Genomic DNA, 12,178 nt, shown 5'->3' on the forward strand with positions numbered 1-12,178 from the left:
TGAAGCAATGTAATTTATTTGACATTGTACCAGACACAGGTGCTCCAGATCCAGACTTGATCTTAAAAACAATTTAAAATCCTGGATTTGCTGTATTGGAGGTATCAGTTACCCATCTGAGAGCCAAATGTGTCAGTATTACAGCCACTGAAACAGAAAACTAAGTACAGGACGAGTCAAGCTAGCAAGCACCATCAGTCAATTTCAGCTGTGAACTCGCTTCCAGTCTCGGGGCGCTGGAAGAAATGACAAGGCTGTTGGACAACTTCACAAGTATTTCAGTATAATGCAGCTCTCAGTTACTCATGTCAGTGTCTAACTACACGAACTGGGGAAATTGGGCTTTTGTTTTACTCTGAATTAATGTCAGGCTAAGACCTGTGGGAGAGGGACTGAGGAGTGCTCCCTCTCCCTCACCCCTCTTTTAAGAATGAGGTACCACAATATGACACAGCTCCTGATGACAGTAAAATTAAACAAAAAACCCCAAACATCTTACACCAGTAAACAGTGCAGCACTAGGCCAGCTGTCAGAGCCTGGCCAGAAACCTGCAAAACCTGCCCAGGGCCAAGCATGCACCTGAAGATTGGATGCAGATCTGAAATAGAATTACAACCAGCTCCACAGCAAACTGTTTGTTGCTTCAGTTGTGCAGCCACTGTCTTCAAATTGCTTTACTTCATTTAATGAATGTTGACAAATGCCAAAAAAGTGAAGTTTGTACTGGTAGGAAATCCATAGTCCTCATCCCTTCTAGATTCTTCTAGAGCTGAGCAGCAGGACCGTGCCATTAGCCACCAGGCTGTCACCTCCCTGTGCATGAACCAACTGCAGTTTGAGGTACACAGTTCAAAATGTACAAAGATGACATGAACATAAGTGGTGCAGGGAAATCCAGAGAGAACTTTTCCTCTGTGGTACCGGCTTTGTTTCTTCAGATGCAGCCTTTGAAAGGAGACAAGAGGTGGTGCAAGATGGTCAGGCCAGCACAAGAGCAGTCCTAGTTGAAATAACACATGCTTCCATTACACAAGTTCTATTTACACAGTTTTCTTCTTCAAAAATTTTTAATGTGTACCATGAAAATCATCATCCCTTTCTCTCTTGTTACTGACATGGAGGCAGCAAACCCTGTAATCTTAGAACAATCTGAACTGCCAGAAATAAAATGAAAACTGTTTTCAGGGAAACATGCATTTATTGTTAAGCATTCCCAGCGAAAAATCAACATCTTTTAAACTGCGTGTTTATTTAAAAAATCATTTGTGTACAAAAGTGTTTGTGTAGTTTTTATTTTCAAGACAAAAAACACTGATGCTGCATTCCAGCCTCCCCACCCCTGTTCCACCTCCACAGGAAGTCTGGTGCTCAGGAACCAACCTCCTGCAGTACTTAGAGGTAAATATTTATTTACTAGAAAAGTCAGAATTTAGGATGGAAAAAGTAAGTGAAAAGCAGGGCTCTTCAGCAGTTGACGTCAGCATTCCTATGATGGCAGCCTTCTTCAGGCACTGCAGCAGGGCAGCAGCAGTTGCTGCAGGTCGCACACCAGACAAGCAGAGCATTGTCACAGCCGCGACCTGGACTTACGTTATCAATAAAGGGCTCAGCACCGTGAGCGATCCCAGAGCCAGTCTGACGCCTACAAAGCAGGTAACAGCACAGATTGAACATCACAGCACAGTACAGGGCAAATGATTCACAAGGGTTTGTCCAGTGAGAACAAATCCAAAGTCACGTTGCTGCCAACAGAACACTGCAGCTGGAACAACCAAGCCAGAAGCCAAATGCATTGATGACACTTGGTCTTGTGAGTCTGATGACGAATCAGCTGATGACACAAACACCACAAGCAGGAAGAGCTACCTACATCATTCACGGATAGGTTTGGAACAGATCAGAAAACTAGCAAGAAAGAGGTGATTGCCCCTTTGCCTAGCCCTAGGAGAAATCTGTGCCTGGAAAACGAGGATGGTAACACTGAAAACATCTATTTGGTCTTCCCAGAAGAGGCTTTAGGCACCCACAGGCATCTTGACTTTCATGCTTTAGTTCCATGTTGCAACAGATGCTGATGAAATGCACTTTTGCTTTCTTGTTGAGCCAGCTGCTCATCAAAACCATACAAAACTAAGCACCTGGTCACAAATCAGTGCCCCCATTCATCAGCTCCATCAACAAAACAGCAGGAGAGGACACCTCATCTTCTCGTTGCCTCTGCTCACCAGCATTTAAGTAAAACCAATTTATTTGTTAAATGATTAAGCGTTTCCCACTTCAGGCAAGCCTCCAAGTCTAAGCCAGCTTTTGTTGGTGTTTCAGAAGGGAACAAGGGATGTGCACAGTTGACTTCTGTGCTAAAAACGGAACTTCCCGACACAGTGCATGACCAATGCAGTAAACAAGAACTCTTGCTTGACTCTGTGTTTTGATTTCCCCCCCACTCCCCTTCTCCTTTCCCAAATGACATAAGCAATCCATAAGCTCTGAAGTGCCTAGTCTGAGTCACAGCTGTTAGGCTTAAATTTGCATAGTTTAAATGTTTCTGTTACCCACACCATACAATGCAGATTTGGTGTTACAAGGTAAGATTCTTTCTGGCTATTTAATTCCTCCTTTCAGACAATAACAAAAAAAAGTTTCTATATTCCTTATGTCAGTGTTGCAATACTAATTTACATGGAAAACAGTTGAATACAGTGATAATTAGAAAAAAACCTAAGACATATTCATACACCAGTAGTACCTAATTGCTCATAAATACTACCGAACCAATTATAGTCAAGGCCCCATGTACTCTGTTGCAGGCTTTAAACAAAATAATTTTAAAAATATGCAGAATGCACTAAATGATGCATCTTCCCGGATATGTTCCTAAGGTTTTTTGTCTCCAAAATGCACCAATTTGTCACACTGAGAACACAGTTTTTTCACAGAAGGAATGCGAGGAAGCTGTGAATTTGGCAAGGGGGTGGAATACAGTCAGGGCTTTTGGTACTCATGGGAAAATGGAGGCTTGTGGCAACAGGAAAGGGCATTTCTCTACCTCTGAACAAAGCTGGACTTTGCTCTTGGAGGAATTACATAAGACAGGATAAACAACTTTGCTGGATACACATTAAAATGTTCAGCAATGAAATCCAATGGATGCTCTGGTAATCTGTAGGTGTTACCAGTTGTATTACCAAGTGTTACCAATATCTTGTTTAGAAAAATGGGGCCATTTAGAGTTCAAAATGACTTTTTCAAGCCATCTTCTGGCACAATAGAGGAAGACAATGCATGATTTATTTGTACTCAGCCACTGTACTCATGTTTCATGTTCTTGTTGCAAGGACTGGTAAATGTGCAGCCTGAGTCCACAGCTGGAGTGGGCTGCACTGGAACTCCACGACTGTGAATGCACAGGGCCCTGAATATAGCGATGTTCAGTGATACAGAAAACAGAACTACCATTTGTATGTACAATGTCTCACAATGATAAGCTGAACACTAACAGCAAAATTCCTAGGGCTCAGCCCTAGCTGCAGTTAAACTAACCTCGTACAACATTATCCCTATATTCAACTCTGATAATTACCAAGAATACAAAAACATTCCTTATAAAGGAGTCACATGTCAAAATTCAGAGGGACTTCAGACCAAAGATGTCTCCTTAATGCTGGGTCATGTTTCCTCCCCAGCTCACTTCTTGAGAAGCTTCCTGCCAGCACCTGAGCTAGCATTAAGCTACCAAGCACATGGATGGAAAGTTAAACCCAGAACCCAACATTTATACGTAAGGGGGAAGGGGAAGACAAGTGTTTTGCAGTAGAGAAGAAAATGAGGTAACTTCGTGAGAGAAGTAAAACTTAACAGGGCATTCTTTCAGAGGTGACTGTGTTCATCTAAGAACCTCTTTTCCCCCTCTCCCCTTTCCCTGGCTTCCTTTATCACTGCACATACTGTTGGAGAAGCCTGCTGTTCTTAGGAGATTGGTCTTATCGAAAGACACGTTCAGAAGCCCATTACTGAGAAGTTTTATGTCCCCGACAATGATTTCCGAGTTCTTTCTTTTGATAAATAGCAGCGAAGAACAAGGGAAAGTAGTCAGCAATTCATATTTACCACCAGGGTAAAAAAAAAAAAAAAAAAGTGTTGATGTAATCAAGAATTTCTTAGCCTGTATAACAGAAAAGACAGCAACTTGAGATTAACACAAGTAGCATTTTGCCAGTTTCCTACCGTCCCTGGTTTTCACTTAGCAAACCAGCTGAACAGTAGCAGCTTCTTGTTAAAAAAATAAATAAATATAAGGAAAGTCAAAATAACTCATTTCCTTTGGCATCATTGCAAATGATTTACACTAACTCAAGAAAACCCAAGAAAACTGATCACTGACTACACCTTAAAAAGCAGTAAGTATAAAGACTAAGCAAATGCATTTAGTATTGCACTGATATGAGCTCAAAGTATGTACTGTCTGTGCCCTCTTTTAAGTTTGGACACATCATACAGAGCAGTACAGGGAACACCTCAGAACTAGCCAGGTCTTAACAGTTCTGTTTTCTGGTTTTGTTCCCCTACTACTATGCTCCAGGTATTTAACAGATACCACAATGTTCCTGATTTCATCTAGTATGAGTTATAAACAGACCATGAAGTGCAAAACTATTTCAATTTGTACTTCACAGCTCTAGAAAAACCCCAAGCAGGCATATATTTCCCCACCCCATTAATCCACAGCCTAGGAGGAAAAAAAACCAAAAACCATAACAGAATAAAACAAAAGAGTCATAGAAAAGATGACTGATACAGTACTCCATCATCCACAATCCCCACTCTCTAGTCTCAGAATTTCTCTGAACTTCCTTGTCAGATATACTCTCAAAAGTTAGCATCATATTCACAAAGACATTACAGCTCTCTTTAAATAGATGTACTAGTGTTTGAAGTTGCAAGACTAATAATTTTCAAGCTTTTTGCACTCAGGATGAAATGTCATTTTAATACAAATAAAAAGACTGACTGTATGTACAAGCCAAGGTAAGATTTCAGTTCTCGTATATCAGAAACGTCAATCAAAAAAAAAAGCTAAATTGAGAACACACTTCTACTTCTATGTGCATCTGAAGTATGTACAGTAAAAACACCAAAACAGCCTCCATGTGTTAACCAGAGAAAAATGCAAGCAAGGATGAATTTTAAAGTACCTGGTAAGCAATCCTTCAACTGAAGCCCAAAATAAAGCTAGAAAACTGCTGTAAAAAACAGCTGATTGCATCATATCAAGTACTCAAAACATTTTTTTTTCATTTTCAGTACACTGGAGAATCAGCTTTGTCCTCCTTCAAACCTGTGAAATCATATTATCCAATGTGTACTGAAGAACACTTTACAGCTATTTAAGACAAAAAAAAAGAAAATGAAACCAGCTCCATCTTTTTGTGCTGTATCGAGGCATACTCCTTACATGATTGTGTAGAAAATAGGATGGATGAAAATCACTACTGATAATTCAAAATATATATTTTTAAAGGGGAGCCTAGACTACTGCAATGGCACACATAATAGCCACAGATGATGAAACATAATCAACAGTATGATGTAAGGGAGAGGAGAATCAGGTTTCCCAATTAATAAGCTAGAAAGAAAATGGTTCTGAATAGGTCACCATTTGGAATTTTGGGTAAGTCTTGAAAGTCTGTCAGGAAAAAAGTTAAAAAAGCAATTGAGTATTTCAATGGTGCTCTCTTCAGCGACCCTACCTAATATGTCTATTAAGTACAAGCATGCAAATATAGGGCAATCCACAGGCACATAGGATCCATGTTAAAAACAGTAAGATAACTGTGATGAGTGGCACCAACAATTTTGATGACTAACACTCAAAATGTTGCTTTCTGAATTACTAAATCAAAATCCTGAAGCAAGTTCCTGCTAGTCTTTGTCACACTGCTAAACACTAAAGTAGGCATTGTTCTCTCCCATTATCTTAGCTGAGCTCAAAGAATTTTTACAATATTTAGTAAGAAAAAAAATTAAAGTATTTCCCCTTTTTAAATTTACACAGACGTTTAATTAGCTTTATTTACAGAGCGCTTTTTTTCAGTCTCCAATAGTGCCTAGATAGCATCATCAGGCAAGAGTGCCAGTTTTGAAAGAGAATCTATATAGAATCCTAGGAATAACAGATGGTGATGCTCCTCCAGAAGGGGCAAGCTGGACTACAGAAGCAGCTCTCTCTATATGGCTCAGTTACTCAGGAGTAATTCTGTTGCAGTCTCTACATCCCATGATTTTGAAGACAAGGCCACTATTACTGCATTCTGCAATGAGAAAACAAAAGCAATAATATTTTCAGTGTATGAACCTGCAGCTCCAAGAAGTGGAATGAAAAGTGCAAAAAATCAAAACACATTAGTTTACCATTTCTTAAATTCCAACTAATAATTGATAGAAAAATGGTTTCAAAAAGGCAGGGGTAGTTCACAAGATTTATCTGTAATGTAGTATTTTAAAATTCCAATCCTTAAAAAAAAATCTGCAAAACAGAATAATTAGACCTACACAATATCATGGAATTAGAGAATCTACTTTAGTAGATTGATGATACTGATGACTCCCTGTATTTATACACATAACTTGCCCTGCCCTTACTGAAAATACTTAAGTTATTTATACTTACCCTATCAAAGCCCATAGCACAAAGGTTTTCTATTTTTTTGGTGTATTCTGGACTAGAAACTGGTGCTCCAGCATACACATGTGCCCAAAGTCGAGCTGTCTGTTTAAACATTTCTGGATTTTGTTTGTACTACACAAAAAGAGAGAGGGGGGAAAAGTAGAAAGTTAAATCAACTCAGCAATCCAACCAAACAGCAAGACAATATGGCAGATTGCAACCCATCATTCTTCCTACTGTATCTTCCACAGTGTTTCATACTGATCACGCTGCTATTCTTGAAGTAAATTTAGATGTGAGGATTATACAAAGAGCAAACCTATGCAAGCATTTGATATAATGAGTTTGCCTTCAGGTTAAATTATGCACTTATCTGTATTTGATGTGCAACCAGGTACTGCTCTCAATCGCACAGATCAAAGTGAAGTAGCTATATTTAGCACAGCTGCTGAAAATTTATATTCAGTGTGACAGAGTACAAATTATCCCTATGTTAACATCTCCTGAACATGATGCTATGTACTACTCTAATGCATTTCTCTAATCACTTAAAAATATACGTGGTTTTATGCACTGCAAGTAGGTCTGCAGTTTTTCAGTCCGGGCTAATACTCTACTACTAGGCATCTTCTTGAGAATGAGGATCTTGATCACACAGGTGACAGAAGAAGGGCGGAAGAATGGGTGAGCAAGTGCAAAAACCTGGGGTATTGCAACTCTTCATGCAAACTATTATTTAACAGAAGAAAAAAATCATGCCAGTATGTAACTGTATTATTTTTCACCAATCTCCTCACTAACCAGTTTTCCAATAAACAACAGACTGGACCATACTGCAGAGAATTTTTAGCATGTGTCAAGAACTCAACTTCCAAGAAAGTGGGTCATATGTCATAAACTGTACTTAGAAAAGTTAAATTATTTTCCCATTTTAACAACTTTTGTATGCAGTATCAAGTTTTTTGTCTTAAAAAATCCTCTTCCCTTAGATAATCACTTTAATAACACAAGATAGTAGGAAACATTTTTCAAATATTTAGGTACATTTTAAGGGCATAAACATGGCTGATTATCATTCTCAGACACTTCATTAATATATTAAAATAATAATTAGATCTATAAATCTAATCTATATAGATCTACATAAATCTACAAATTAGATCTATAAATACTGCAGTAAAATGCTATACATTTTATACATTTCATTTTGCCTTTCCTACAACAACCCACACCAACTACACTGGTTTGTGTGCCTTGCCCACTTCCCTGTAATTCTAATCTGTATGTCCTAATTTGTATATTTACTATCTGGCTGCATTAATGGCATTAAAACAAACATGGGAGGCAATCTTTTCTTGAAAGTAAATCACTGTTACAAATACAGTGGTCTGTAATAAATTTCTTTTGATATAATGATTAAAAAAGAAGAAGGATTAAGTTAAACATCACTAACAGCCTGAAGTACTATTGTCTTCTGCTTTTAAGAGATCTTCCCCCAATTAATTTTTAAAAGTATTTTTGGGAACACTGTCCAGTCTAGAAAGCAACTAGCTGAAGTGCAAAGGATTAGTCATAATTGTATTTTACTCAGAACTAGCTTTCAGTGTTCTATTAACAGAATTCCTTTACTTAGGTATCTGTGAATAATCCAGTTTCTCAATGAATTTAGAAAAGCCTAAAGGCAGCTTTTACTGATGTTTCAGTATCAGGAATCTGAGGCAGTTCATGTTGTTGTACTGAAAAAAACCCAGCAACCAGAGCAACTAATACACCAGACAGCTGGTGTCTGAAAATACTACTCTTACTCAAAACAGGAGTTCTCCCTGGGATTCTCTCAAGAGCTTGTAGGACACTGCCATTTACCTGGACAACACACAGTTTAATAAAATAGCACAAGTGTGGAGAGTAATTAATTCCCTGTGAAATTTTGTCATAGAAAAAGCAATTAACCCTGAACAAAGTAAAAGAGACCCCAAGACCAAATAAACACATGAAGAAAGCAGGTGTTTACCAACATCTCTCTCAAAACCATTATAAGCACATTCTACTTACACATGCCTGTAACTCAAGGCCAAACCCCAGCATAGCTTTCATACAGGCATTTGCAGGAAACAGGACAAACTGAATCCTCCCCACATCAGCCATGCCAGTCCCAATGGACACACCCCCACAATCACCTGAGGGGCAGCCTGGAAAATTGCTCTTTGGAATCTACAAGGTTTCATGAAATTTTTTGCCTGAGAAAAAAAAATCTTGCCAGTTCAAGTGCTTCTACTGTTATGATTCCCACACAAAATTCTACCATCAGAGCCAGAACAGGAAGACTATATTTGTTCTTTGCAAAATAGGATATAGTGGTTTTTTTTAAATGAAGTGTGACAGCAAGGGTATAGATGCAGAAAAAAATCCAGTTCAGGGACATGCCTGGTGGCCTTTCTGGCCTTTGCAACACTTCTCCCTGGGCAGAGCAATTCAGCCTGACAGAACTGTTCAGGGATATTTATTCAGTGCAGCCTTACTGTGGAATCCCACAAGCAAGGCTTCTGTACTTACTGAGTACACTGGTAGCAAACAGCTCTCTTGCACCCAGGAGTGCAATGGACTACTTCTAATCTCCATGTTCCCCCCTGAATCCTGACAGGTTTGAAAAAATGCTTATCTACCATTCTACATTGAGTTTTAGAGGGAAGGAGTACACACTTTGTCACCCTATCCTGGAGGGTTCTGACTTACAGAAGATACAGGTGAGATAGAAGGTTCTTCCAGCATCAACTTGCTTTGTTCTTTTATTATTGAAATACACCCTTACTGCCAGTGAGTGGCAAAGCCAAGCTGCCCTTCTCTCTCCCCAGAGTAAAAAGGTAAACACACACATTCTTGGGACTTTGTTGAGAATTGTCAGAGGAATTAATTGACTGTTTCTATCCTTCAGCAACACTTTAAACAGAACCATGCCAGTCCTGGTATGGCCTAAGATCCAACTGAGTTTTTTTGGTATTAGAAATTATCACTAATGTCTGAAAGGTAACAAACCTTGTTGATTATAAAATTTAACTGATAGCAATTCGATCAGTGATTAAAACACTTATGCCCAAGTCATTACTCATAAAACTTTGATATTCAACTAATACAGTGCTCAACAATATTCATATTAATCTGGACAAGAAGCTACATACCAAGCCAAATCCAATTAACACCGCCAAGTTAAAACTCATTTAAAACCAATAGCATATTGCTTTTCTTATACTGGAAGCTTTAGATTTTAAAAGGCAAGTTACACTGGAATTCATTTAACTATGCTGTTATCTCCTGACATTTCTCACAAGGTGATAAAGTTAAAGACAAAGCCTCATGACACTGTAGAGTAACTAATACTCACTCCAGAATTCAGAAAGAGCACAAAACACTGTAGCAGCTCACATTTAGTATAAGCAGTTTTACAATAAATTGTTTAAAATCTTTTATCTCCCATAAGCCTTGGAACCTAACCTGAGTCAGCAAAGATTATAGAAGTGTTACAAAATCACCGTCAACTGAGTATCTTACCTGGTTTGCCACTACTGCATCTTGTGGATCATCTGGTTCTGCAGCTGCCAACAATGCTTGCAGGGATAACAACACTGTTCTTAGAGTCATTGCTGCTGCCCTAAAATTGAAAATTCAAACAATCCTTTACCATATCCTGTGCCTGTATAGTTCACCTTTGTGGCTGTATTATCATAGAAGACAGGAGTTCATGTACAGATTTGAAGTCCAAGAAACATAACTTTAAACTGCTGCAGTTTACAGTTATTAAAATATTATTCTGTATATATATTTAAGTAAGGTTTTAAACATGGACTTTCCTATTAATAATGCTTTCTGAAGTTTTTGGAAAGTATCTCGACCACACCATTTCATCATGCCCATTTAATACAATTCATTTCATCTGGGGAAAAAAAAACCAAAACAAACACAAAAACCAACATCAAAACAGGTTGTGCCACTGTCCCTCACTGCCGGTACCAGCACCTCTCTCGCGGTGCGGGGCGGGGTCGGCAGCCCGGGGATGCTCCCTCTGCCGGCACTCTTCGTGCAGGAGCAGTGACCTACATTTTAAACATGCATAGCAGGTAAGGAATTCTATACACTAGATCTCTTTGTACCAGTTTTAACATTACATTTTTCCATTAAACTGAACCATTTACATAGTTAATTACTACTACAATAATAAAAGGGTTAGGCTAATTATGGAATGTACGATCAAAATACTTCCTTGGCTTCCTCCTACTACAATCTGACAGGACTGTTGGCAGCAGAAAAACATTCTGTAGTCAAAATGGTCCTGCAAAGTCACTCTTTGCCCCTGTGAAAGAACTCTGTTGAACATAGCACAGTCCCAGAGTTGGAACTTCTAAAATTTTAGGTTCTTATCATTTATCTTGATCTCAAAGCATATTTAGAATAAGAAACTTCAATAATTTAGTAAGAGAAAATCCAGTATGCTCAGAGAAATCAATAAACCCTCAGAAGTAATCATATGAAATTATTACACACTAGAAGCTGTAACATTTACACAGTTTCATTAGATTTTGATCATAAATAACATCTCTGAGGTACTATTTCAGTTGGCATACACTGGAACCCAAGTAAGAACCCCACAGACTCTGAGAAAGTTGAGCATTTCTGATTTGAACAATTAACTAGATTCTTAAAATCATTGTGGCAATAGCACAGACAGGTGTTCAAACCAATACACAAATCTGTTTACTCTGCTTAAGAACTAGTAGCAAGGTGAGTGGGGAAAATGCAGTATTTTATATTTGAGCAAAGTGAGTATGACACATGAATGCCAGAGGAAAGTTGTGAAACACAGGCATTCAATTTCTTACAAACAACACAATTTTCAATCAACAGAAAACTGTCTTGTTTTCAGAAGATCACAAATAAATGCCAAGAGTTTGTTAGAATAAGTGGGGAACAATTTAACCTGATGGTCCAGCTACAAAGGAAACAGTGTGCAAGTGCATTTCCAGGTTTAGGTTTCAGAGATTTATGTATTTTTCCAGAATTGAGTCACTGTATTAAAGTACTCTAGCAGTGTACATCAATGAACAGAGAATAGATGCCGGTAAAATATCGGAGGTACATTTGTGGCACCCAAATATTGTGTTCCTAGATGCTTACATTCACAGCTTTCTTGCTGTGTCACTAACCATTCAAACATGCCATTCTTCCCTAATTGTTTCTAATTCTAGAAGATTTTCCTCAGTAAGTTATTTTTTAGCTTGATAATTATTGCTGAGCTTTTGCAGTACAGTGTTCTACATCAAAATGCAAGTGAGAAGCATCCCAAATGACAGAGATTTTAATTAGCACATAGTGTCTCATTCCAGCTGCCACACCAGCTTGAAGCCCCTTAAGCTAAACGTAGCAGACTTAAATCTTCAAAAAATCCTTATGCTTTTAAATCTGAATTCTGACAAATCACTAACCATCACAACATAAAATTCTTCTCTTTCAAACCTATTCCC

The 12,178-nt window shown here is 38.4% G+C and overlaps 1 protein-coding gene across 1 annotated transcript in view; it reads right to left on the reverse strand.

Moving 5' to 3' along the window:
• Positions 1-12,178, reverse strand: part of UBE2K (ubiquitin conjugating enzyme E2 K) — a 45,966-nt gene continuing 33,788 nt past the window's right edge. Inside the window, exons 5-7 of the mRNA XM_033060983.2 lie at positions 10,212-10,311; positions 6,669-6,797; positions 1-6,309 (exon numbers count right to left, since the gene is read on the reverse strand). Of these exons, the coding sequence (XP_032916874.1) occupies positions 6,235-6,309; positions 6,669-6,797; positions 10,212-10,311 (304 nt within the window). The 3' untranslated portion in view covers positions 1-6,234. The remainder of the gene's footprint in view (positions 6,310-6,668; positions 6,798-10,211; positions 10,312-12,178) is intronic.

This window comes from Catharus ustulatus, chromosome 5 (genome assembly GCF_009819885.2).
Source record: "Catharus ustulatus isolate bCatUst1 chromosome 5, bCatUst1.pri.v2, whole genome shotgun sequence".
Classification (NCBI taxonomy): Eukaryota; Metazoa; Chordata; class Aves; order Passeriformes; family Turdidae; genus Catharus; species Catharus ustulatus.